The following is a 27,812-nucleotide window of genomic DNA, read 5'->3' as shown; positions in this document are numbered from 1 at the left end:
AAACACCGCTTGCTTAGAAAGCGGAATAAGCCTGGACATGGGCCTCTTGGCAGAGCGTCTGGCATATGGAAGGTACTCAGAAAGCAGACGGGTTGTTCTTTTGGTTCTGGAGATTGAATCCAGGGAAATTCTACCTCCCAGCTACACCCCCAGCCCTTTTTCTTTTTTGTTTTGAAATAGCATCTCACTAACTTGCTGACACTGGCCTTGAAACTGGGATCCTCCTTTCTCAGCCTCCCAAGAACTGGAATTACGGTGTATACCACCACACCTGGCTTGGGAATTACCTTTATAATTTTTTTAATCCAATAGATTATTTTAACCCAATAGAAAGGGAATGATAGAAGTGGGGAGGGGAGGAGAGGACACAGGAGGGATGTGGCAGGAGGTACGGAAGGGTTCAGGAAAAAGGAAGGCGTTTGGAGCAGCCCAGTGCAGACAGCGCCTCCCCGCATCTGTGGCAGATTGCACTCAAGCATTTTGTAAGATCCCCTGTTCGAGGTCATGTTTGCCCCTCTGGACGAGGTGGCCCGGGCCTCCGGGAGAATCATTAACCTCCGGGGACTATCTTCTCAAGGATGCTCTGGCTGCCATGTGAGTCAACAGGCGTGGGATTGGGACACGCTGTCCACACACCGCTGGCCGGTTCCAACATGGAACAGAAGGAGGTCATACTTCTATTGCTCTTATTTTTGAAATTGGGTAAGACTTTTTCTTTTTTCACTTTAGTCCTTATATTTTTTTTTCTAGCAATGTGTGTGTGTGTGTGTGTGTGTGTGTGTGTGTGTGTGTGTGTGATATTGGGGATGGAACCTAAGGGCATTTTACCTCCGAGCGACACCTGCAGCCCTATTTTTTATTCTTTATTTTGAAACAGGGTCTCACTGAGTTGCAAAGGGCCTCACTAAGTAGCTGAGGCTGTCTGCTAATCATGATCCTCCTGTCTCAGTCTCCCGAATGCTGGGATTACAAGCGTGTGCCACCACGCCCGGCTTCTAGTAATGTATTAAAAATAGATTCACTATGGCTTTCTGTGCAACTCGTTTAATTGAGCTTTGATTCATAAACCTTTCTGTTCAAAATCAAAGACTGAGGAATTCTTCAAGATATAAGTTAATTCCCTGGGAATGCCATCGGCATGTGGGGATTGCATGGGCAGAAATAATGGGTGTCTTTTCATGTCTACATGGCTCAGCCCAAGTGAAAGGCAGTTTCAGGTGAAAAAACTGCCAATATAGCTAAATGTGCAAAAGCTGGTCAATCTCTGTGGCTGGTTCTCAGACTGATTAATTTGCATCACTTTTGTTAAGCTATCATGTTTCTATCACTTCCAAATTTAAGCAATATGGGTTGGGTGTGGTGGTACAGGACTGTAATCCCAGTATTTGGGAGGCTGAGACAGAGGATCACAGGTTCATTGGAGACCAGCCTCAGCAACTTAACAAGCGCCTGCTTGAAAATAAGAAAAGAAAAAATAAAAAGAGTGGAGGTATAGCTTGGAGATAAAATGCCAGTGGATTCAATCCCCACTTACCCTTAGTCCTCCCCAAAAGATAATAGATATAGATAATAGATTAAAAAGATAAAAAGCTTTCCATAGGTATATGTTTGCTTCTTATGTCTGGAGAAGTCATGCACATGGTTTTAAAATGATGCATATGGGCCGGGCGTGGTGGCGCACACTTGTAATCCCAGCATTCGGAGGCTGAGACCCGAGGATAGTGGTTCGCAGACAGCCTCAGCTACTTAGTGAGGCCTCTGCAACTCAGTGAGACCCGGTTTGAAAATAAAGAATAAAAATAGGGCAGGGGGTGTAGCTCAGAGGTCGAATGCCCCTGGGTTCCATCCCCAGACCTGCAAAAAAAAATAAATAAATAAATAAATAAAATAAAATGATGCATATGCATGTAGCAATTCAACAAATATTCATTTAGGGCTGAGGTAGGCCGGGAACATCTTTATACATACATACATACATACATACATACGTACATACGTGTGTGTGTGTGTGCGTGTGTGTGTCCCCTTTACTAAGATTGGCTTATTTAGCTGGGTATATGTGGAGTAGTATATTTATCCCTGTTTTGTAAATAAGGAAATCTAGCCTTAGAAAAATCATGTAATTTGCCCATTCACCAAACTCCCAAATCCAGGAAGGAAAAAAACCTGGATTTAAACCAGGGCTTCCCAAGAAGGAATCTAGTGTTCTTTTCCCCTTTTCAATTTTGCCTAAAACTTTAAAAATGCCTAAAAATGTTCAGTGGTTTATTTTTAAAAACAGCTTTATTGAGATATAAGTTACATACTATATAATTCATCCATTTAGGGCATTCAATCCAGTGGTTGTCAGTATATTCAAGGTTGTTCAACCATTAACACTCGGATTTGGAATATTCCCATTGCCCCAAAAGAAACTTTGCTCTCATTAGCTGTTATTCCTGGTCTACAGCCTGTGCCAACCATTAACCTATTTCTGTAGATTATCGATTTGCTGTTTGAGACATTTTGTTTAAAGGGAACACTATATTATGCTAGTAATTCTTCAAATAAATAATGACAGATACTTGAAATCCAATCTATATATTACCAAATACAATTTTACTAATTGTCATTCCAGAAAAATACTTTTGAATTTAGTGGAAGTCATTAAAAACAACAAAGAAAAATTAAAGCACATTATTAAACAAAAGATTTTTGTGGGAAATGTGTGTACGTGGGTGCAAGTATTCTATTTCAGCTCATGGATATGATGATGGGACACCATACAGTTAGTGGGCTACACCCAAGGTTAGAAGGTTAATACACGTCTAACTAATCTAGGGGGAAATGCTTTCATAAGTTCTTTTTGAAAGGGAACTATTTACTCTCACTTTCTGCAGAAGTGACCTTCATCTTTCTGGTGCTCTGAAATAACCGGGGAAAGAAATTCTTTGAAGGCTATGTGTGCTCAGTGAGAGGTGAACAAACATCTTGTATTTCACAACTATGAAGATTTGGTTTTTTCACATACAAGAACACATGCGCGCACACACCTGCTAGGTGATAAACGTCTCCTTAAAGAAATGCACTGCCATGATAGCAAAATGCACCTACATTTAGCCTGCAATGTAAAAGCATTTTTCCTACTAAAAGACTTATTTAATGTTTCTTTGTCAACAGACAAATTCTATTCAACTCCGTTTCCATATGAGACTCGCAAAAGACTAAGAGAAAAAAAGATTTGGAGAAAAAATTTCAAATATAAGAGGAAAAATAATTGATTCTGTTTGGGGATATTTCTTTGGGAAATCAGTTTCTAAGATGGCTCTCAGCAGCTATATGCTATGAAACACAATCACATGACATAAAGCCACCTTAAAAAATAAATGGAAAATTTCTCTTTTGAAATCTCATTGGCAGCCTGCCCTGGTACACTTTCCTAGAGCTCTTCACAAGGGTTAACTTAACTCTTTGCAGGATACACTTTAGGATCTGGTGTTACTTTCAAATCACATCTTGTTCTACAGAATTTGCCAAAGCTCAATTCTTCTTGAAGATAATAGTTCCTGCCGGGCGTGGTGGCACACGCTTGTAATCTCAGCTTTCGGGAGGCTGAGACTGGAGGGTTCGCGGTTCGCGGACAGCCTCAGCTACTTAGTGAGGTCCTCTAGAATTTAGTGAGATCCTGTTTCAAAATAAAGAATAAAAAATAGGGCAGGGGATGTAACTCGGAGGTCAAATGCCTCTGGGTTCCATCCCCAGACCCACAAAAAAAGAGAGTTCCAATGGGAAGATAATACAGAGAAAGACATGGATATGGGCCTAAAATTTCTATTCTCCACAGTCTTAATACATTTATCAAGAGCTTTGAAAGTTTAAGATGCACCAGCCAACTTCTGTTCACCAGTGGAAGGGGACTGGGAGAGGGGCCTGGGGAGGGGTAAACTGGAGCTGGAGGAAGGGAGCAGTCGAGTAAGGTGATGTCTGTATGTGAAGGCATCACCACCATCCTCACTAACAGGCCAGGGAGGAGGGGGAGCAGAACGGGATACGGAGGGAAATGCACCAGGTGATGGGTGCCGGTGTAACGTGCCACGTGACTCTCACTCTGAAGCAGAATTACAACGCACTAATGAAAGTTCAACAGGAGAGCGCCACCCTTCCAGTTGGAGCATCTCAAGTTTAGGAGGGACGGAGCAGCAGGGGAGGAGGGAGAAGGTGGGTTTGGAAGATGATGGTTTCGTAGTAACTATTATCTTCCCCGCGGCTCCGCCTCCTACCCTGGTCACTCCTTAACCCATCCGCTCTGGCTGTGGTCCCCACCGCTCCTCTCAAGGCTGCCGTGTTACCCAATCCCATGGAAACGGCAGCATTTATTCCTCTGAAGTACCAGATATCTGTCGTCATCCTAGAAGAAAGCCATACGTGATTGGAAGGCATGTGTGTCATAGATCAAGCAATGGCCTCCAGGTTCCACTTATACCCAACGGTGGACAATAGGCACTGATTTTGGTAACACGGTTATGGTCGATGGTATCTTACTGGTTTATCATGGCCTGACAATAGCGAATGGATACTTTAGTCATATTTAAAGCTTCAGATCCATCAGGATAACAACATCAAAACTGTAACATAGTTGTTTTCTTTCTCTTCTTTCTTTCTTTCTTTCTTTCTTTCTTTTTTTTTTTTTTGGTGGTACTGGGGTTCCTGGAAACCCTTCTACCTCCAGGCTACACTCCCAGACCTTTTTTATATTTTTGAAACAGGGTCTCTTAAGCCAGCGCGGCTGGCTTCGAACCTGCGCGATCCTCCTGTCTCCGCCTCCCAAGCGCGGGGATTACAAGCGTGCGCCACCACGCCCAGCTTAACATAGTTCTAATCTACTAATCTATCAGTCTAGGTAAGTTTTTTTTGGTACTGGAGCTCAAACTCAAAGATATTCTACCTCCAGGATATGCCACCACCCCTTTTTATGTTTTATTTTGAAGCAGGGTCTTGCTATGTTGCTGAGATGGGCCTTGAACCCGCGATCCTTCTGCCTTTTAACATATTGCAATCTGCCAATGGAACCCTTTTCCTGATTAAACACTTCTACTCATGGAGACCGGTTCTGTTCCCAACACAGCAGCAAGCTTTATTTGGTCAATGTAAGGCAAACAAGGTAAAAAGCCATGACACTAAGGAGTGTGCGGGCCAATCTGATCGGTCGTTCCCGTCTGTGCCATTTTAGGTGAAGGGGACCTCCTGGATGACTATGTCAACACCCAGGGGGCATCACTGTTCGGTGCCACCAAGAAGCACCTGGGAGCCCAGAGCATCGAAGAGTGTGCAGCCAGATGCGAGGAGGAAACGGAGTTCATTTGCAGGTATCTTCATGGCTGCTGCACGTGTGCAGAAACTTTGCTGTGTGCAATGCTTATATCGATAAGACATTTACTCATGGGTTTATTAGCAAAGATAGGAATTAAGAGGAAAGGGGAGTTTTGAGGGTTGAAGTGTGCAACGACATTTGCGCACAGTATCTGAAGCCACAGGAGCAGCTTCTTGTTAAGGTTACTAGTGGCCTCTTTGGAAAAACTCCCAGAGAAAGAGATCTGTGGTTACACATGACATACACATTAGCAACCTCTGCTCTGACTGCGGTTTTTAGTTTCACCAGTAGATATCTACTGAGGTCATGTGAATGAAAGTGTGATACACAGAGCTGAAGGAGGAAAAAAAGCAGAGATACAAGATCCAGGGCCTGTCCTTTTGTGTTTCTGGTGGGGTTAAAGAAAGCAGAAATAATGTTAACAAGAAAGAAAAAGACAGCCAACATGAGCTGTATTGCCAAGGGCATAATCAGTGCATGTTCTGCCAAGGTTCAGAGGAAGGGACAATCCTAAGGGCAGAGACAGGTAGAGGTGTTGGGGAGGAACGGGAGCTGAGCAGGGATCTGGAGTCCCAGCCGGGGAGGCTCCACTCTGAGCCAGAGAGTGACCGTGAGGAGCCTCAGCTGAGCAAAGTGAGTGCAGGTGCTTGGGCTGGAGAAGTATCTGTGGATGACCTTGAACGCTGGGCTGAGCAGCCATGGCAGGACCACATGGATGGGGAAGGGACATGGGAGGTTTTCCAAGTTGGTTTTCTGTTTCTATAACAAAACACCCGAGACTGGGTAATTCATAGATAAAACAATTACTAAGCACACAGTTCTGGAAGTGGAAAATCAAGGGCAGAAGGGCAAGTGGGTGCCAAAGAGAAGGGGGTCGGGGAGCAGTCGAAACAACTCATACAGGAATGAATGCAGCCCCAGAGAAAGGGACTCACAGCCACAGAATTACCCAGCCCTGCGAGAAAGGCACTTGTCCCTCCAGCCCACCTGATCGCCTCATAAAGGTCCCACCACCTCGCAGCATTCTCACGCTGGAGACTGAGCTGCAGAAGGAACCTATGGGGACCAACCATATTAGAACCGCTGTGGAGGTGACAGGGAAGGCGTGGGGTCGGGAGGCAAAGGCCAAGGGCAAATGACAAGGGAACCCAAGGCAGACCCTCGTGGGCCAGAGAGAGAGTCACTTCTCCCCAACACAGAAACAAATATCCACCTCTCAGTTCACAGAATGAGTGGAGGAAGAGTAAAGCGATTGAAACAGAAAGAAAACTTGCAGGGGGGAGGCGAAGACAACAAGGAAACACGAGTGACGCGCACGCTGACCTCACTGTCAGTACTGAGCGGCGACAGGCTAACGCACTAAAGGGCCGGGATGCAGCAAGATGCTACGACGTCTCGGGTGTCTACGTGATCACTAAGTGTGTGTGTCCCTCAGCTGAAGGGAAAGTGTGATAGCTTTCCTCACTCTCCTGCAGGTCATTCCAGTATCACAGCAAAGAGCAGCAGTGCGTGGTCATGGCCGAGAACAGCAAGTCCTCCCCCATCGTCAGGATGAGAGATGTCGTCTTATTTGAGAAGAGAAGTGCGTACAATTTCCTCCTCTTCTCCTTGTTTAGCTTTCTTTATCTTTCTAGCTTCTGAGACCCAAGAATGAAGGCACGGGAGTGTAGACACACTGAATTCTGAGTTCAACAGGATTGGGTTCTCTAACCAGCTATCTTTACCTGAGTCTATTACTTGACCTGTTTGGTTTCATTTTTTTTTTTCTTGTTTGAAAAAATGAATTGGATTTACAAAATCTTCTATCTCTGTAGTTGTGAAAACAAAACATTCAAAATTTTATTTTACTTATAAAGAGAAATGAGGAGTTTAAGTTCCCTACCATCTTGGCATCTCATTCTGTAAGGCAATTGTGGTCGCTGGGCTCCAACTTCTGAACTAAAGCCACACACGCGCACACACACACACACACACACACACACACGCACGTACGCACGCGCGCACACACACACATATTTCTCTATGTGATATAGAGAAATACCAAGGCATCTTTAATCCTCAATAATATTTGGATAGTGACAAAAAACAAATCATTATTTTGATTAAGTTTTCCACCTTTTATAGCCAAGATCTTTATTTTCCTCAGACTCTGAAATGCTGTGTTTGAACATACACAAAAGCTGTGGTTCCTTTTCTAGTCTCCCTTAAAATGTAGACCAATAGTTCAGGGTAAGAGGTGGTCATTGTTCAGGGTAAGAGGTAGCCCGGACTCCAGTAGAACCCACCTATCTTTTTAGGGATGTAGATGTGTTATTAAGTATGTATGAAGATTTAAATGAATTTATGACATTTAAAAATAATCTTCTAGATTCTGTTGCTTACCAGGTACCAGATGAAGACTGTTACTAGTTAACAACTTATTATTATCCAGACATTCTGTTATCAGTGCTAAAATGAGGACAAAAACCATCCAACTTCTTGTATTCTTGATGATAACTTGACCCTTTGTTTCTGGTCTCACTATGGGACTCTAATTCTGTTTTAAAAACAATCCTTGCCGGACATGATGGCGCACACTTGTAATCCCAGAATTTGGGAGGCTGAGACAGGAGGATCACAGGTTCACGGCCACCCTCAGCTACTTAGGGAGGCCCTCCACAATTTAGTGAGAACCTGTTCCAAAATAAAGAATTAAAAAGTAGGTCTAGGGATATATCTCAGAGATAGAATGTCCCTGGATTCAATCCCCAGTACCAAAAATAATAAAAAAATAAATAGCATTCCTTTCTGTTAGGATTATTGCTGTATGTTGCTCAATTTCTCTAGTTATATTAGTTTTCCTCTCCTGTGTTCTTTCCTGGCCTCTACCTCTAATTCTTGAGGTTAGATGGCAGATTGAATCAAAACCCTACCTGGTGAAGCTGCTCATTCTACCAATAGTGAGTCAAGGATGACTTAAATCACATTCCATACTACCCATCCAATGTTTAAAAAGGCGAGGAAGGGGGTAATGGCCGTGGAATTCTCTCTACAAAATGCTAGCATTTAAACAAGCCCTTTGTAAATTGTTAACCAGCAGGGACCTGGGGGTGACGGTCGCGTTCTGAAGTTTGAAGGCTTGGTTTGCTTGTTTTCAAGGGAGCAAAAGGTTATATAAACTCCGGTGGGTACATACAAACAAGAGAGAGGCGAAAAGTCAAAAGTTTTGCAGTTTTGGGTCTTTGTTGTTTCTTTGCTGAGAAGGATGGACCCGCGGCTGGGTTACCAGCCTGGGCTTTGCTGGGAGCCATTCCCGTGTGGCTACATCCCCTCCTGCCACTAGCTGCCCTGTCCCCTGCTGCCCGGAGCCCAGCTGCCCTCGGGTCACTCAAGGGCCACTACAGTCTTGGTCCTGCTGGCAGTCCCACAGATGGACTTGTGATGCACCTTCCCTGCTTAAAACTCGTCCAAGTGTGCTAAGAACAGAATAAGCCCACTGCGCTTTGTACGGGCTGCTGCTATTTCCCTTCCCTCCACATGTGAAAGGCTCTTCCCTTCTGCCCGGGGCCCTCTTCCCTCGGGCCTTGCTATAGCAGCCCTTTCTTGTCCCTGAGGTCTTAGCCCAAGCTTCATCTCCTTTAACAAGTCTTCTTTAACCCCTTGGCCTCCCTTCCACAAAGAACCTTGAGTTTCTACTCTTGTTGAGCGTAATGTATCTACCATTAAATATATCCCAAAGAAGACACGGCTGCAATAGTTAAACAAAACACTGGGAAAAACACTTGTTTGGAAGAGGTATGTTAGGAGTACTTTCCCTGTGATTGGTCAATGAGTTAGAAAGCTTCACTGCTCAAGTAGGGAATCATTTTTTTTTTGTTGTTGAAACTGTGAGTTGAACCCAGGGGCACTACACCTCTGAGCTATACTCCCAGCCCTATTTTTTTTTTCAGTCTTTATTTTGAACCGGAGTCTCACTAGGTTGCAGAGGGCCTCGTTAAGTAGCTGAGGCTGGCCGCAAATCCGTCATCCTCCTGTCTCAGCCTCCCAAGTACTGGAATTACGAGCGTGCACTGCCAGGCCCGGCTTGAAGCAGAGAATCTTAAAGATGCACGTGGTACACCTTAAAAGAGCTGTGTCTTCCTTGGAAGCACAAGCTCCTTGTCTTTTTGCTTCATCCCATCACGCAATGTGTTTTCTCTGCCTTTAAAGGCATCATAGAATCACAGCGTATAGCCAGGTGTCGTGGCGCACGCTTATAAACCCAGCATTCAGGAAACTAAGACCAGAGGATGGCGGTTTGGGGACAGCCTCAGCTACTTAGTGAGGTCCTCTGCAACTCAGTGAGACCCGGTTTCAAAATAAAGAATAAAAAAATAGGGCAGAAGGTGTAGCTTGAAGGTCAAATGCCCCTGGGTTCCATCCCCAGACCTTCCCCCACCAAAAAAAATCACAGCATATGGTGATGAAGTTAGCTCATTTCAAAATCCATTTCCTCTGTCCTCCAGCCTCCACCAGCGTGAGCTGCCCGAGGGCGGGGTCTGCTCCCGCTTTCTGTTCCGTGTGTTCCAGCCCCAGCGTGGTGTCGGGTGCACAGAGGGGCTCAGAAGGAGCTTTGGAATAAGTGAATCCAAGGATGAGCCGCCTCAGCTTACGGCGCCCTTGCGTGATCGAAACCCGTGTTTGGGCAGTGGGGAGTGCTGCCTGGGCTGCCAGTTGCTTCTTGCAGTGGGGCTGTGCTGGGGTCTGTGACCACCACGTGCATGTCTTTCAGTTTACCTCTCAGAATGCAAGACGGGGAACGGCAAGACCTACAGAGGCACCATGTCCAAGACGAAAAACGGCGTCACCTGCCAGAAGTGGAGCGCCAGTTTCCCCCACAGGCCCAAGTGAGCCCTCCCGCCATCCCTGTGCGGCCATCTTCAGGGTCATCCCTTCACCTGCAGAGAGCAGACAGACACCCCTCCAGTGGATACAGGATAGTTGCTTCTTGTCCATGCCTGGGCTTGAGGCCCCTGTGATACCTAAACATCAAAGGAAGCTGAGAGCAGTCAGCCTGTGAACTCGCTGAGGATGGGCAGTGGCCGTGTCTGAGGATGTTCAGAACTGGCTGTGTCTTCATCACACTGGCTGTGTTAGATCTCAGATCATGCCAGGCATGGGGGCGCATGCCTGTAATCCCAGTACTTGGGAGGCTGAGACCGGAGGATCACAGGTTTGTGGCCAGCCTCAGCTACTTGGTGAGGCCCTCTGCAACTTAGTGAGGCCTTGTTTCAAAATAAAGAATAAAAAATAAGGCTGAGGGTGGAGCTCGGAGGTAGCGTGCCCCTGGGTTCCATCCCCAGTATCAATCAATCAATCAATCAATCAATAGAACTCACATCATATGTTCACCTCAACATGCCGGAGCAAAGGAATACACAGAACATGAGAAGGAGGAGGGAGTCTAGTTGAAATATAAGTGTGCCTCTGAGTCAGTGTGGCTCTGTCTGTACTTTCCCGTCTGGGCGTTAGATGGCAGTAAGTTCTCTGGGGGAAGCACTCCAGGACTTAGGGCCTCTGCCCCCAAACAAATCGCCTTAGTTGTTTCTGCAAGAAATGAGCAGAGCGAGCATTCCCCATTCGATGGAGCAAAGTGATTTGACTAAACTCCGCGTTAGCATGGCGGGGGCGGGGGCAGTCTAGGCGCTCTGTCTAGATGGACTGGAGGGAAGCGAGGGCCCGAGGGGCGGGGCCACCTGAAGCAGGTGCGCAGGGCCCGCATCGGAACCTGCCTTTTAGGCTCTGCTTATCGCGCTACTTGCCGAATTTGTCATCTATTCACAGCAGCTCATGTCTGTGGCTGGAAACGGAGCCAGCCTCCTGCCCCACGCACGGATTCAGGCCGCACACGGAGAGAAGCTGGCTGTGGGATGAGGCAGTGTCTAAATTCTCGACCTGCTTCTTACTGGCTGTGCAGGCTCAGCCGGTTCCGTCTTAATTTACATCGCCACACTCAACTTTCTCATCTGCAGAATGGGGACAAGAGCTTCCTGATAGGGCACTATTTTTTCACTAAGACCGAGTGAGAGAACGGACAGAGATTTTAGCCTAAGGCTGGGTGCGTTGTTCACATGGACAAGGTGGTCTTTGCTAGCTACTATTAATTTTTCGGGAGAGCTGGACCACTGACAAAAGCCGGTGTTTGAAATGAATCGAGGGTTTCACGGGCGTTTTTGGTCTTCCTATTTCTATTGATCGCTCTAAAAGTACTGACTTGGGCTCTGCTTCCAAGGCTTGGCTGTCAACCCAGTAAGGAGAGTTAGAGCTACTGTCCCTGAGCAGCCAGAGATGGGGAAAGGAAAAACCAGGCCACCGGCGCGTGGCAGCTGGAGGCTGACACGCATTTGAACGCAGCCACTGCAGCCCCCGATGAGGAACGGCTGGCGGATGGCACGCTGAGTTTTAGGATGGAGGCAAAGTTTTCTTTTTCTGTCCCCCACAGCTATACACCTGAAAAATACCCTGCAGAGGGACTGGAGGAGAACTACTGCAGGAACCCAGACAACGACGGCCAGGGGCCCTGGTGCTACACCACGGACCCAGACCAGAGGTTCGACTACTGTGACATTCCCGAATGTGAAGGTCAGGAGGCTGGAGGAAGCGCCTGTCTGTCTGTCTGTCTTCCTTCCTTCCATCTTTTTTTTTTTTTTCTGTATTGGGGATCAAATTCAGGGGCGGTCTACCTCCTACACCCCCAGACCTATTTTTTATTTTTTATTTGAAAACAGGGACTCACTGAGTTGCAAAGGACCTCACTAAGTAATAGCTGAGGCTGTCCACAAACAGCGATCCTCCCGTCTCAGCCTCCCCAATGCCGGAATTACAAGCGTGCGCCCCCACACCTGGCGAAAGTGGTTTTCTATTTGCTCTTCACCTGTAAGGTCATGGGCTGCTCAGCCATTCCCCCTGGGGTGTTAATAACAACCACTCAGGGCTGTGCGTGACAACAGTGAGTCCTGTCCTCGTCTCTTCAGGAAGGAGCCACACGTTGCTTGTTGCTCAGGCCCCAGGATTAAAATGTTGCTTCAGAGCCGGGCGTGGTGCGCACGCTTGTAATCCCAGTACCTGGGAGGCTGAGACAGGAGGATCCCGCAGGCTCAAAGCCAGCCTCAGCTACTCAGCGAGGCTCTCAGCAACTTAGTGAGACTCTGTTTTCAAGTAAAATATAAAAAATAGGTCTGGGAGTATAGCCCGGAGGTAGGAAGCCCCTGGGTTCCATCCCCAGTACCACACACACACATAAAAAAAGTTGCTTCAAATAAATTTGAAAAAGTTGCTTCAACGTGTACAAATTTAAAAACTAGACATAAAGTAGAAATAAACTCCAGATGTGAACTTCTTAGGTTTAACGTTCTCACACGGTATGCTTTAAGCAGATTTGCAATTAAATACTAAAACTACAAAATCGAAATTCAAGTAACAATACCGAGTTAAAGTGGCAATGTTAATTTAACGCTAAGAAATGAACCCGTTTTTTGTTTTTGTTTGTTGGTTGTTTGGTCTTAGAGATCGAACCCAGCCCGATTTTATTTTTTGCAATAGGACCTCGCAAGTCTCTGAGGGTCGCGCTAAGTTGCCGAGGCTGGCCTTGCGTCTGCAACCCTCCCGCCTCAGTCTCCCAAGTACTCAGATTACAGAGACGTACCGCTATGCCCAGCTACAGTGAACCAGTTTTTAAACAGCAATCTTTTATTTTAATGAGCCAGCCAATTTTTTTGTTTTATTTTGTTTTGGTCCTGGGGATTAAGCCCAGCGACATCATACTTCTCATTTACACCTCCAGCTTTTTAAATTTTTTGTTTTTAAACAGGGTTTCTCTAAGTTATAGACGTTCTTGCTAAGTTGTTGAAGCTGGCCTCCAACCTGTGATCCTCCTGCCTTAGCCTCCCAAGCACTGGAATTACAGGTCTGCACCACTGCACCTCGCTTGAACCAGCCAACTTAATAGTGTACCTCAAAGGGCAATGCTAAAAAACCAGACTGGAAACAATTTCTTTTTTTTTTTTGTGGCTGGAACCCAGGGGCATTCTACCTCTGAGCTACACCCCCAGCCCTATTTTTCATTCTTTATTTTGAAAGAGGGTCTCACTGAGTTGCAGAGGGCCTCACCAAGTAGCTGAGGCTGTCCTCAAACCTCAATCCTCCTGTCTCAGCCTCCCAAATGCTGGGATTACAAGAGTGCACCACACACCCGGCTCAATTTCTTTATTTCATATTTCCAAGTACTCTTACTGGAGCAAGGGTATATGTAGCAGTGTAAATACTCTCGGATACAGCAACTCCGTTCTCCCATCACCCAACTACCTGAGTCATGGGGACCCATGCCATGGGTCAGGTGGCCTTCGAGGCAGCCGCTGCATGATTTTTGTATCAAGTCTGGGTCTGTTTCCCTTATGGCCCCATAAAAATCCCAGCCACCTATTACTCTGCCTCACCATGTGACGTCAATAATCACGTTTCTAAAGAAGATAGAAAGCAGAAAACAACCCGGGCAGGCTTCTCAGAAATGAAGGCTACTCTCCAACGAGGTCACAAGCAAAAGGACTCCCTCGGGGAAATCCCAGGATGACGCCAACGTATTGGCAGTAATCTGAGTGGTCAGAATCATTTCATAGACTTCCTACAGATCATTATTGAAATGGAGACACCCAGTGCTTAAAAATCCCAATGGAGCCCGGCGCAGTGGCACATGCCTATAACCCCAGCTATTTGGGAGGCCGAGGCAGGAGGATTGAGAGTTTGAGGCTGGCTTGGGAAATGTACCAAGACCCTGTCTCAAAAAATGTAATAGAGAGCTCACAGACTGTGGTGAATGTGCACACCTCCCTTGCTCCCATCGCCCCCCAGTATAAATGGCATCGTGGAGTTCCTGAATTTGGTCAAGACTGTTAGTTGAGTTGGGATTGACCCAAATATACTCATTATACTATTAAAAAATGAATATTTTGGATCATGTTAAAGCATTTGTGAGTCCTTGTTGCCAATTTGGTCCCCAAGTGATTCTTGGAAGCCACACATGAATCGGCAGCAAGGAGCATTGGGCATTTCTAGTGGGATTCTGGGTTTTACTTTCCATTTTGCTGTATCCATTTCAGTTTCTTTTTTCTTTTCTTCCCTTCTCTACGCTGCCCAGATGAATGCATGCACTGCAGTGGAGAAACATATGAGGGCAAAATTTCCAAGACCCGATCTGGGCTTGAGTGCCAGGCCTGGGACTCTCAGACCCCACACGCCCACGGCTACATTCCCTCCAAGTAAGTTGGGGGAAGATGCCGGCTGGGTTGTTTGGCACGCCCAAGAAGTGACCGTGACCCTGAACTTACAGCTGGCCTCCTCCCCGAGGCTGAAAAATCAAGCGTACATTCGTGCTATTCACAGTGTGTTCCTGGGGCCAGCCAGCGGTGGCGGCACCATCTGGGTGTCTGTTAGACACGAACGCAGGCTCTCAGGTCTTCCCTACCAATCTGCATTAGAGCCAGGTTCATACACACGTTGAACTTTGAGCAGTGCAGATACGCGTCACTTGTCTGAACTTAGGTTCTTTTCTCTCCACTCCTGTCCTTTCCTTTCCTTTATACCAGTGAGGTTCAAGGCTTCCTCACCTAGGAACTGTGGGCGAACATCGAGGATCATGTGAATCCCCTGATATTTATGTGTATTTATATGATGCATTTTTCTGGGATAAGGATTCCCAACTTCCATGAAATTCTCAAAGGCAACCATGATTTTAAGATAGAAATAGGCTAGGGATAGGGCTCAGTGGTGGAATGCTTACCTAGCATGTGTGAGGCCCTGGGTTCAATCCCTAGTACCACAAAAATAAACTAAATAAATAAATAGAATAGGGGTCCCTGCTCCAGAAAGTAATGATGACTTCCAGAGGAATGTTTTGTGAGGGTTCTTTTTCTCATTAATTGTACAAGAAACACATCCCCTCTGTAGCCACCCTGGTCTTCCTTCTCGTTCTTTGATGATCAGAGGACTATAACCAGGCTTCTAAGAGCTGCAAAAATGAATCTAAGCCACAGCTGGCACTGTGGAAAACAACGCCACTGAACGTTCCCATCTCCCATCCTGAACAGCCAGTTAAAACACAGCTACTGCCCGGTGTTGTCCTTCAAAGGTAGAGTCAGCAAAGGCCTCAAGGCCCAGGCCTGTGGGCAGATGCACCCTCAGGGAACCAGAAGGCAGGGAGTGTGATTACACAGTGCTGGCTGCTCTCCTCCTCCCAAACACTTACAGTCTCAGCATGAAATAAGCCCAGAGGGACAAGGCCTGCACCTGCCAGCTGCAGCCCTGGGGCCTGCCGAGGAGGCCCCTGCCTCCTCCTTCTCTATTTCTTGGAGCTTCAAGGTAGAAGGACCTCAGCCTATCAGAGTCAAAGGACAAAGCCTTAACATATGAAAACACACGCCAGGTGCAACGGTACACACCTGTAATCCTCGTATATGGGAGGCTGAGACAGGAGGAGAACAGATTTGAGGCCAGCCTCAGCAACTTAGCAAGGTCCTCAGAAACTTAAAATAGGGCTGGAGGCATAGCTAGCTCAGGGGTAGAACATCCCTGTTTTCAACCATCAGTATGGCAAAAAAAGAAAAAATATACGAAGCCACCAACTTCCTGGTTGTACCAGCTCGCTATTTAGGCAGTGAGCTCTTTGTACTTTAAAAGTTGAAATTATTTGCAGCAATGACTTGCATCAGTTTTCTAGATGACCTGAATGCTAAGGCTCTTGGTCCTATTCAGAGATTTTTTACACATGTAAATTATTGGAAGAATAGACCTTGGAATACTGAGCTAACCTTCCAGCCTTGCTTACCATCTCTTCGAGGATCACCTCCATCCCCTTGGCACCGCCTTGGTGCTTGACTGCCTAGCACACAGCAGGTGCTCACTGCTTGCTCACTGCTGTCATCCAAAACACCTGACTACACAACTTAGAGGAAGATTTGTTTGCTCACAGTTCTGGAGATTTCAGGAGTTCTGTCCATTTTAGGCCGGGTGAAGTGTTCGGAGCTCAGGCAGGGCATATGGCGTTGGAGGCAGAGAGAGCTCTGCTTTCACATCATGGAGGCTGGAAGTCACAGAGAGAGAGAGAGAGGGAGGACGCAAGGGAAGCAGGGATAGTATATAATCCTCAAGGCCACACCCCCAGAGACCCCTCCTCAGCAACCAAGCCCCATCTCCAACATGGCTGCTTTGTCTCTCTGAGATCTAGGGGGACATTCTAAGTCCAAACCGTAACACTCACCTTCAAAGGTTCTCATCCACAAATGTAAACATTCAGTGCTATTAAGGTTGTTTTTGCCCACTCAGGTTTCCAAACAAGAACCTGAAGATGAATTACTGCCGTAACCCTGATGGGGAGCCCAGCCCATGGTGTTTTACCAAGGACCCCAAAGTGCGCTGGGAGCTCTGCGACATTCCTCGCTGCAGTGAGTACTGCTCACACCCTGGGCCATGTGTATGGGTGCCTGGGTGCAGGGCCTAAAAGTGACCCGCAAAAGTGACCCTGTGTGAAGTTATTGCTCTTTGTTTTATTGTATTGGTTATTGTGGCTGAATAAGAAGTTGTTTTAAAAGGGCATAAAACAAATATCTGACCCGATACTAGGTCAGAGCATCTAGTATCATTCTTTTTTCTCTATCAGAGACTTCTGTCTCTTAGGTTCTAGGGCAGTAGCTCTGGTATTTCACTTTTCCCTGTGCAAAAGGACAATGATATATGCTCTGTTTCACCAAATTCAGTATCAGGCTGAGTCCTTCCTTCCTTCCAACCTTCCTTTCTTCCTTCCCTCTATCCCTCTTCCCTTCCTTCTTTCTTTCCTTCCTTCCTGTACCAGGGATTGAACCCAGTCATATTCTATCTCTGAGCTATACCTCCGGCCCAATTTTATCTTTTATTTTGAAACAGGATCTTGTTAAATTATCGCATGCTAGCCTCAAACCTGCGATCTTCCGGCTCAGCCTCCCAAGTACTGGGGTTACAGGCAGAGTCCTTGTTAACTGCAGGTTCATCAATAAGAGGTATCTATGGGCATCCAGTTTTTCAGTGTGCCCAACTTGAGGAGCAGTGGGGAAAGAAGAACCCAGGAGAAGATAAAATAGAACCAATGTGAATGGAACATTTTATAACATTTCCCCTAAGAGTCTGAAGCAAGCAACTGGAAGTTCAGACAGTGACAGTAGCAAGGACCAGCAGGAGGGCTCCCCTCTGCCCAGCAGTCGTCCCAGGAAGCCGAGGTTCCTCCGGCCCGCTCTCCCTCTGAGCATCAGTGTCTCCTCTTGTCTTCTCTTGTTCCTCAAGCACGCCTTGATTTCTGGCTAAACACTCTTCCTCGAGGGCGCCTTTCTGTTCCTTCCATGGACTCTTTCTCAGCTGTGTGGCTCAGGGATGTAGTAAGAGCCATTCAGCTCTGCGTACCGAGCAAACAGTGTGTCCACTTGAACCATTGGGATATGGAAGGATTTGGAGGGGGAGGGATATATATTGATACCATGTACAGCAAACTGAGTCGAGAGATAAGAGCATCTACTGCCATGGTCTATCCCTGGAGACACTCCTCATGAAGCGGTCTCCCAGACATAGATTCACAAAAATGGCTTCTTCTCGAAACACTGGGCAATTTTAAGTACAAATCCTAAAAATGGAGGAGCTAAAGAGCAGACAGGCTGAGCGCCCTGTAGTCGCCCTTCCAGTAACATCCATGAGTGCCTCTTTATTTGAAAACTACTCACTGTCATTCATTTCCACCCTTCAAGCGACACCCCCGCCATCCTCTGGCCCAACACACCAGTGTCTGAAGGGAAGAGGTGAGAGCTACCGAGGGGAGGTGGCCGTCACCGTGTCGGGGCACCCCTGCCAGCGCTGGAGCGAACAGAGCCCTCACAAACACAACAGGACCCCGGAAAACTTCCCCTGCAAGTAGGTCGTGTAGCATCCTTCTCTCTCTGCCCCGTGGATTGGAAAGTCCCATTGACTTCGCCTTCATTTCAGCGACTAAAGGAACCCAGAACTTAAGTATCCAGGGACAGACGCTGGTCAAGTCATATGCAGGGAGAGTGACATTCAGGAACTTTCCCCTGTGATGGTCTTTCTCAAAGTGTGATTCCCCAGACCAGGAGCGTCTGCATCGCCAGTAATGTGCTAAAATGCAAACTCTTGGAACCTACTCCAGATCTACTAAACGGACACTCACGGGGTGGGCGTCCCCAGCAGTACATTTGACAAGTACTCCGCTAAATGCACGCCAAGGTTCGAGGACCTCTGCTCTGTTAACACTTAAGTTCCATGGTGGGGATGTGTGCACACAGGGGCTGGAGCAGTGTGCAAAATGCCACCGTGTTTCCAGCATATCAGCGCTCAACAGAGCAGAAGACCTATTTTACTTGACCCCGCAGTCAAGGGGTATATTTCACCTGTTTGCCCGAGAGAAACACCTGTGTGGTGATTCTGTGGAGTCTGTGGACTCCTGCTCTGTTAAGCTGCCCTCTCGCAGTCTGGGTAATTCTCGAGCATGACGTGGACACCTGCCCAGGATCACCGTTAGCGGGCACGTGTGAGCTGCGAACGCAGCTCAGTGGTCGAGGGCTCGCCTTCTGTGAACAGGGATGGGGTTCAGTTGCCGGCATCGCAGAAACGTGACAAAACAAAACGCACGCGCCTGCTCCTTGCTTATTTGTACTTCTTGAAGAGCCAGCTCACGGTCGCTTCTCTTTCAGAGGTCTGGATGAAAACTATTGCCGGAACCCTGATGGAGAAACAGCCCCGTGGTGCTACACGACCGACCCCAAAGTGAGGTGGGAGTACTGCTCGGTCCCGTCCTGCGCGTCCTCACCGTCCTCCCCAGAGCCTCAGGACACCCCAGGTGAGAGCCGGCGACCAGAGCTTCTGAGGGCCCAGGCACGCCATAGCTCTGTGTCGCTGGACCCTGCTCTGTGTGATTTCAATTATGGCATCTAAAGTTTATTAACATTTGTTTCACGGCTCAGAATTTAGTCATCGCGGCGGCTGTTTCGTGTCGAATTGGTTGTTAGGGTTCTTCCTCTTACTTCCTGTCCCCTAGTCTGTTGGTTACCGAGGGATGCAAGGCGGCATGTCCCGCGTTAACTGTAAACCAGCCTGCTCTGTTCGGCTCGGACTCCGCCTGCCTTCTGCAGTTTGAAGCTGTCGTTAGGCACGTGTACGTTCCAGATGTCTGTGCCTTGTTGACGCGCGGACCCTCCTCATCTCAGAGTACTCCTCGTTGTGAAGTCTGTTTTTGCTGATGGGAATACAGCCTGGAAGCTCTGTGTGCAGCTGTTAGTATGTCTCTCTTCCGCTTTTGACTGAGATGTTTGGTCATTTACACGGAAACGTAATTGTTAATGTGGTTGGCTTTAAATATCGAGAGGCTGGATGTAGCTTGGAGGCCAAGCGCCTGCTTTGCAGGTGTGGCTTCTGGGTTCGATTCCTGGTTCCAAAAAAGACAAAAGAAAAAAAAAGAAAAAAAAAAAGAACTCCTTTAAATCTACCACTGAGTTGGCTGCTTTTTTTTTTGCTTTTGGGATACTGGGGATTGAACCCAGGGGTGGTCTACCTCTGAGTTACACTCCCAGCCCTATTTTATTACTTATTATTTTGAAAGAGGGTCTAAATTGCTGGAGGCCCCACTGATTGCTGAGGTTGGCCTCAAACCTGTGATCCTCCTTCCTCAGCCTCCAAAACACTGGGATTATAGGTGTGCACTGCCATGCCCAGCTTGTAATGACGATTTTTATGATTGCCTTTTATCTCTTTAATAAGTATGTTTACTTATTAAGTCAATTTTAATGGTTTTAGTATTCTCTTTAATGTGTACATCATACATCTTCAACTTTCCACATTCCACCTTCAAATAATATTATTATGTTGCTATGTAGTATAAGAACCTTAAATACAGCACTTCCACTTCCTCCTCTAGAAGGTTGTGCTATTGTTCTTTCTAAAAGATACTGACTGGCCGGGCGTGGTGGCGCACGCTTGTAATCCCCGCGCTTGGGAGGCAGAGACAGGAGGATCGCGCAGGTTCGAAGCCAGCCGCGCGCGCTGGCTTAGGAGACCCTGTTTCCAAAATAAAAATGTAAAAATAAGTCTGGGAGTGTAGCCCGGAGGTAGAAGGGCTTCCAGGAACCCCAGTACCACCAAAAAATAAATAAATAAATAAATAAATAAATAAATAAAAAATAAAATATACTGACTTCTCTTGTTATAATCTCACAATATAATCTCCAATAATCAGTTATAATTTAAGGTGATTAGAGATAAAAACATTGTTTATATTTTGTTATTAGTTACTTATTTTACCATTTCTGGTTCTCTTTATTTCTTTGGATAGATCTCAATCTCCATCTTTTTTTTTTTTTTTTTTTTTTTTTTTTAGCAAGTAACTGTTTTATGTATTCACCAGCAATTTGAGGCAGACATGAATGAACAGGAATGCTTGGAGGATGATCCCGATTGAAAAACATTCAACGTATCCACAGACCAGTCAGAATACTATGGTTCTAAGTAGTATAAACAACTGCTCAGTGATATTTCCATTTATTTTACTTTCAATAATAAAATTTTTTTTCTATTTCATACATGATTGGACACATATTTTACTTTAAAATTAACAGTCACAATAGAAGAAACAATGGTTTATTTTTCTAATCAAGTGACTAAGATGCTGAATCTTAAGGCCTCGACAAATGCTGCATCTTATTTTCACCAAACAGTAAGATCTTCTATTTTATTTCTGGTGACAGCAATTTTGTTTCTCCATTGGTTTCCATTTGCCACAAAGTCATGACAGATGGTTTAGTATGGTGCCTACTGCGTTGAGGGGATTCTATCAGATGAATCCTCATTTCCAGTGCAATAACTGACGGCAATCTTTCATTGAAAGTCCATCCATGAGGACCTGTTTATCGTGGCTGGCCAAGGAGTCCTGCTTTGGCTGCTAGGGCTTCATTTTGCTGAATATGATATTCCTGAAATCTCATGGATATTCTTTGTGTCATTTTTAAATACTTCTGTAAGCAATGTTCTGAACAGGTGATCTCTTCAGGTTTTACTTCTCTTGTTGTGAAGTCTTTTACACAGTCCAAAAAGCAGGTTTCTGTAAGTTTATTGTAGGTCCCAAGGAATTCCCTAAACTGTTTTATTTGATCAGATTCTGGTATTTGTGCAGCCATATTCTTTTGGTATGTTTATTAGTCACCTTTTCTGATGCATGAGTTTCTTTTCTGTTCTGGAAAAGTAGCTGTCCAGCCTTTCCTTGAATGTCTTCAGTGAGGCCTGATTTCTTACTTAATCCCAGGCTTTCGCTTCCGACGCCAGTACGGGGTGGGGGCCGCGGCGCAGGTCGAGCCCAGGGCGGAGGGTCGGCGGGGCGGGCGCCGCGGCCGCGGGACGGCAGAGAGATCAATCTCCATCTTGTATAATTTTCTTGGAGCACAGATCTGCTGCTACTGAAGGTTTTTAGTTTTTGTATGTCTGAAAAGTCCTTGTTTTACTTTCAGTTTTTAAAAATCATTCTGCTGGATGCGAATAGTGGGCTGAGTTTCGTTTTTCACATTGCTGAGGGTCAACCCAGGAGTGCAACCGCTGAGCTACATCCTCAGCTCTTTTTATTTTTTATTTTGAGACAGTGTCTCCCTAAGTTTCTCAGGCTGGCTTCAAACTCATGACCCTCCTGCCTCAGCCTCTCTGGCTGCTTGGATTACAGCTTGTAGCCACCGTACCTGGCCTGGATTGAGTTTTATTACTTTGACCATTTCAAAGATAATATGGCCTTGTCTTGTGCTTTGAAGAGCTTCCTCCAGGAAATTTATTTGGGGTTCTGTTGTATATTTTTGTTGTCTGGCTGCCTTTTAAGTTATTCTCTCCTCTTTGTCTTCAGTTTTTTTGTTATAGAGGATCTAGGTGTGTGTGTGTGTGTGTGTGTGTGTGTGTGTGTGTGTGTGTGTGTGTATGCATGTGTGTATGTGTGTGCATGTGTGTGTATGTGTATGTTTTATATTTATTCTGCTTGAGGTTCTGTGAGCATCTTGGATCTGTGAATTTTGATTTTTATTTTCTTTATAAAGTTCTCAGCCATTACCTGTTCAGATATTTTTTCCCTTTCTCTTCTCGTTTTTGCCCTCCATATACCCAGGTGTTAGAGCGTTTCCTATTGTCTTAGAATTCCTGCAGCATTTTCTTCTTTTTTCTTTTCACCTACTTCATTTTTCTTTTTTGCGTCAATTTGGAAATTTTCTCTTAACCTGTTTGCAACTTTGCTGTTTCTTTTGTTGTGTCTTGTCTGTTGCTCAGCCTGTTGATGGAGTTATTTATCTCTGAAATAATGATTTCTATAACAAATGTTTCACAGGCCAGGTGTGGTGGTGCATGCCTGTAATCCTAGTACTTGGAAGGCTAAGGCAGGAGGATCACACGTTCAATACCAGCCTCAGCAACTTAGCAAGACCCTTAGCAACTTAGTGAGACCCTGTTTCAAGAATAAAAAAATAGAGTGGATGGTGTCACTTAGAGGTAAACACCCCTGGTTTCATTCCCTAGTAAACACACACACACACACACACACACACACACACACACAATTTTGCAGTATTTCTGTTTGACCTTTTTTTCTAGTTTCCACCTCATTGCTGGAGTTCTCCACATATTCACACACACACACACACACACACACACACACACACACACACACACATCGTCCACCTTTACCAGAAAATCTTTAAACACATTTATCCTGGTTATTTCCCAACCCTGATCTGATGGCTTCCAGACATGCTCATCCCTGAGCAGCACTGGACCTTTCCTGTGGTCCGAGGTGCAGGAGCATTTCTTTTTCCTGCCAGAAGCCCAAGGCTCTGTCTTTGTAAGAACGCAGTCTCTGGAGGAACGCAGAATAGTTTCCTGTCCGCCCCCATGGACCTGTAGTCTGCACCTTCTGGGCTGCTGCCCTGTTGTTCTCGTGAACACCCAGAAGAGCAGAAGGGTCCTTTAACAAAGAGCTTGCCCAATGGGTGTGGTTCCCAGTTACAAGCACCCCGAGCTTTTACCTTTCTGAGTTTATTTGGTGGTACTGGGGTTGGAACCCAGGGGCTTTCTACCTCCGGGCTATAGTCCCAGACCTTTTATATGTTATTTGGAAACAGGGTCTCACTAAGTTGCTGAGAGCCTCACTAAGTAGTTGAGGCTGGCTTCGAACCCGTGATCCTCCTGTCTCAGCCTCCCAAGTGCGAGGATTACAAGCGTGCGCCGCCACGCCCGGCCCCTTCCGAGTTATAAATTAAACATTTCCAAGAAAAGCGAGGCCCTGAAAGTCCTAACCTGTCCCGAATCTCTTCAGCGTCGGCGTTTTGTTCTGTTTCTCACATCCATCTTCCTGCCAACATGGGAAGAGAACAGGGTAATCCCCAGAGACCGTGGACTACTTTCCGTCTGTGTTACAGATTTGCTTCGCGAGTCTCTGCTCCGCCATTTTTCAGCTGATTTCTTCTCTTTTGATTTCAGCACCACCTGAGCAAACCCCCGTGGTGCAGGAGTGCTACCAGGGCGACGGGCAGAGTTACCGAGGCACGTCGTCCACCACGATCACCGGAAAGAAATGCCAGTCCTGGTCATCTATGAGGCCGCATCGGCACCAGAAGACCCCAGAAAACTTCCCCAATGCGTATGTCTCTGACTTCATCCACAGGAGGAGCACTAGCTAGCTTCACTTTTGGTAGATGAGCTGTGCTTTCAGCTAAGTCCTTAGGACCACATTTCTCTTGGATCCAGGATGGGGAGCAAAGCTGTCTCTGGAACTGTGCTTTTCAAGTCACAGGCTAGCTAACTTCCCTGAGTAGTTTTGTAGAAGCAGAGGAGGAGGTTATATGGAGGTGGTGGGATGATGCTAGTGGAAGGCTCCAGAGAACAAATGATCAAAAGCTTTGAAACAAGCTGGATGTGGTGGTGCACGCTTGAAATCCCAGCATTCAGGAGGCTGGGAAAGGAGGATCCAGGTTCGCGGACAGCCTCAGCTAAGAGTGAGGTTCTTGGCAACGCAGTGAGACCTTGTTTCAAAATAAAGAATGAAAAATAGGGCTGGGGGTGAAGCTCTGAAGTAGAATGCCCCTGGTTTCTATCCCCAGTACTAAAAAAAAAGCTTTAAAACAGCACCATCCCCAACACCCACTAAAGTCTGATGCAATCTTTCAACCATGGAATCTGTTCTCCCATCAAATTTCTGCCTGGGTTTGCCTTAGCGTTTTGGGTCACCAGTCAATATTTACACTACATCCATATCTACATCTCTATCTAATCTCACCTGTACGGATGCGCCGGGTCCTGAGCTCTAGTGGTCTGAGGGCTGCGGGTTGCTGGGAGAGCCAGGCAGGAGGAGTCAGGAGCACCCGGCGCTGACAGGTCAAATGGGCAGGAGGGCGGACGGACAGCAGGCAGGTCTGACCAGAGCAACCTTTCTGCCATAAATGACCTTCACCTATATGGAAAAGATTGTTTTCACCTGACATAACGGGCGGCACAAGAATGAGGCCTTCTAGAAAGAAAAACAAGCGAGGCCAGGCCAGGTCCCTGGCTTTCTTCCTGCTCTAGAGTGCATGGAGGGGAGCCAGAGCAGAGCCAGAGCCATCTTGCTGAACTGCGGAAAGAGGCCGTATTTCAGCATTACCGAGCAGCTGCGAGCTTCTAGGCTGAGGAAGAGTGAGAGGGGCGCTGTGGAGGGAAGGGCTCCAGCAGTATGCATAGAAGCCCCTCAGTCTCTGGCTGAATAGCAGGCTGCATGCACACAGGGAGAGACTGCGCAGAGAACACAGGGCAAGAAGAAGCGGGAGGGAGGATCACCGTAGGGAAGGTGAGCTAGTGGGGATTCTAGATCTCACACGCCGGCACACGCCATCTTGTGAATTGTTTTAAATGGTGCCAGAGATTGAACTCAGATGTGTCCTACCTCCAAGCTACCCCCTCAGGCTGATTTCATTGCTTATTTGAAAATGGTCTCATCAAGTTGCTGGGAGCCTTACTAAGTTACTGAGGCTGGCTTCAAACTTGCAGTCTTCCTGTTTCAGCCTCCCACATAATGAGATTACAGGTGTGCCACCACAGATGGCCTGAATTATTTTTTATTACTAAGGATTGAAACGTTTGGGAAATTCCCAAGCACTTGGAAGTTAAACAACACACTTCTAAATAATCTGCGAGTCAAAGAAGAAATCACAAGGAAATGTAGAAATGTTTTGAACTGAATGGTACTAAAACACAATATATCAAAAGTTGTGGGATATGACTTTATGTTTTAGGGTTTTACAACTTTAAATACTGCTATTAGAAAATAGAAACATTAAAAAGTCAGTGATTTAAGCCAGGAGTTGTCAAAGTGTGGTCTGGAAAACTCGGGATCCCCGAGGTTCCTCCAGAAATCCTATGAGGTTAAAACACAGTCAGTTTAAGCCGGGCGTGGTGGCGCACGCTTGTAATCCCCGCGCTTGGGAGGCAGAGACAGGAGGATCGTGCAGGTTCGAAGCCAGCCGCGCGCGCTGGCTTAGGAGACCCTGTTTCCAAATAAAAACGTAAAAATAGATCTGGGAGTGTAGCCCGGAAGTAGAAGGGCTTCCAGGAACCCCAGTACCACCAAAAACAAAAACAAAACAAACAAAAAAACACAATATATATATATATATATAATTTATTTATTTTATTTGCCCTGTTTGTTTTCATCTGTTAACCAGTGTGCAGAGGCCATGTAATGATTGGCAAAACCATATCTCTGATGGCTCCTGGAATGTGTGATTGTGTATTCTATTTTCGTTTTTGTGGTACTGGAGATTGAACTCAGAGGCATTCCACCTCTGAGGTACATCCCAGTCCTATTTCATTTTTTATTTGAAACAAAGTCTCATGAAGTTGCTGAGGCTCAAAAATGTAATCCTCCCGTCTCAACCTTACAAGAACTGAGATTACAGACTGCAAACCACCAGACCTGGATAACCTCAATACTTTTTAAGAGTGCAAAGAGTTCTGAGAGCAAAGACTTTGATAGGTGTTGATCCACGATAACAAAATAAGAATCTAAAAAAGGAAAAGAGAAAAAATGAAAAAATTCCAGGGTAAGCAGAAAAAAGAAAATTATAAAAATCAATGAAAATGAATGCAAAAGAAAATAAACAATTGAATCAATGAAACAAAAAGTTCTTTGAAGAAATGATAAACCTCTGGCTAAGCTGAACCTGAGAGAAGACGAGAACACAATTACCCACACCTGGAATAGATGAGGAAGGGAGAGGCTGGGCGTGGTGGCGCACGCTTGTAATCCCAGCATTCGGGAGGCTGAGACTTGGAGGATAGCGGTTCGCAGACAGCCTCAGCTACTTAGTGAGACCCTCTGCAACTCAGTGAGACCCGGTTTCAAAATAAAGAATAAAAAATAGGGCAGGGGGTGTAGCTCGGAGGTCGAATGCCCCTGGGTTCCATCCCCAGACCTGCAAAAAATAAATAAAAAAGCAGAGAGAGGGAGAAGGTATCACTACAGAATCTTACAGATATCAAGGCATAATAAGACACTAAAACGACTCTACCTTAATACATTATACTACTTATATAAAATGGAGTCATTTCTTAGGAGTAAATAAGCAAATCAGACACTGAATAAATTGAATTTTGAAATAGTCTGATAATTATTAAAATATATGACTATTTTTAATGCACTTACATATAATATATATTAATATCAAAAACCTTCTCACAGAGAAAACTTCAAGTCCAGATGATTTCACTGGTAAATATTACCAGTTTATCTAAGGAAGAAATGATAGAGCCGGACATGGTGGCACACGCTTGTAATCCCAGTACTTGGGAGGCTGAGACAGGAGGATTGCGCAGGTTCAAAGCCAGCCTTGACTACTTAGTGAGGCTCTCAGCAACTTAGCGAGACCCTGTTTCCAAATCAAAATATAAAATAGGTCTGGGAGTGTAACCAGATGTAGAAAACCCCTGGGTTCCATCTCTAGCACTCCCCAAAAAATTTTAAAAAGGAAGTGATAGCGATTCTTTACAATCTCTTACAGAAAATAGAGAAGGAGGAACACTGGTCAATTTAAGAGTCAAAAGGAAGGAAGGGAGAAAGGAAGGAAGGAAGGAAGGAAGGGAAGAAGGAAGTGAGAAAGGGAGAAAGGAAGAAAGGAAGGGAGGAAGGGAGGGAGGAAGGATGGACCTCCAGTCATGAACCTGGGCTTGAGACCTGCGGCTTCTCTGGTGTCTACAGACGCAGTGTAGCCTGTGGCATTGTTCACTGTCCCTGCAGGCGCCATGCATCTGAACTGCACAGGGTTGCACGCTGGGAGGTTGGGGCACATTTCTTGGGAGCCCCGAGTGGGGCAGAGTCCTCCAGTACCCCCAGGATCCTCGCCTGTGTGTCTCTTCCTCTATTTTTTTCTGC

General features: G+C 46.0%; 2 protein-coding genes across 2 annotated transcripts in view; one reads left to right on the top strand and one right to left on the bottom strand.

Annotated features, from left to right (window-relative positions):
* Positions 1–653: 653 nt before the first annotated feature.
* The window catches only part of PLG (plasminogen), a gene marked incomplete at both ends in the record, with an annotated part of 43,130 nt that continues 15,971 nt past the window's right edge, over positions 654–27,812 (top strand). Inside the window, 10 exons of the mRNA XM_080700802.1 lie at positions 654–702; positions 5,210–5,345; positions 6,826–6,932; positions 10,101–10,215; positions 11,811–11,950; positions 14,502–14,622; positions 16,685–16,803; positions 18,130–18,292; positions 19,090–19,235; positions 23,891–24,050. Coding sequence (XP_080556928.1) covers positions 654–702; positions 5,210–5,345; positions 6,826–6,932; positions 10,101–10,215; positions 11,811–11,950; positions 14,502–14,622; positions 16,685–16,803; positions 18,130–18,292; positions 19,090–19,235; positions 23,891–24,050 — 1,256 coding nt within the window. The remainder of the gene's footprint in view (positions 703–5,209; positions 5,346–6,825; positions 6,933–10,100; positions 10,216–11,810; positions 11,951–14,501; positions 14,623–16,684; positions 16,804–18,129; positions 18,293–19,089; positions 19,236–23,890; positions 24,051–27,812) is intronic.
* LOC308266547 (mitochondrial import inner membrane translocase subunit Tim9) lies at positions 21,295–21,570 on the bottom strand (the record flags this gene model as incomplete). Its single annotated transcript, XM_080700803.1, has 1 exon — positions 21,295–21,570. The coding sequence occupies exon 1, from the start codon at positions 21,562–21,564 to the stop codon at positions 21,295–21,297; it is 270 nt and encodes an 89-aa protein (XP_080556929.1). The 5' UTR covers positions 21,565–21,570.

The sequence above is a fragment of the Muscardinus avellanarius genome (assembly GCF_963383645.1).
Source record: "Muscardinus avellanarius genome assembly, chromosome: 8".
Taxonomy (NCBI): Eukaryota; Metazoa; Chordata; class Mammalia; order Rodentia; family Gliridae; genus Muscardinus; species Muscardinus avellanarius.
This window is presented reverse-complemented; position numbering and strand designations above follow the sequence as displayed.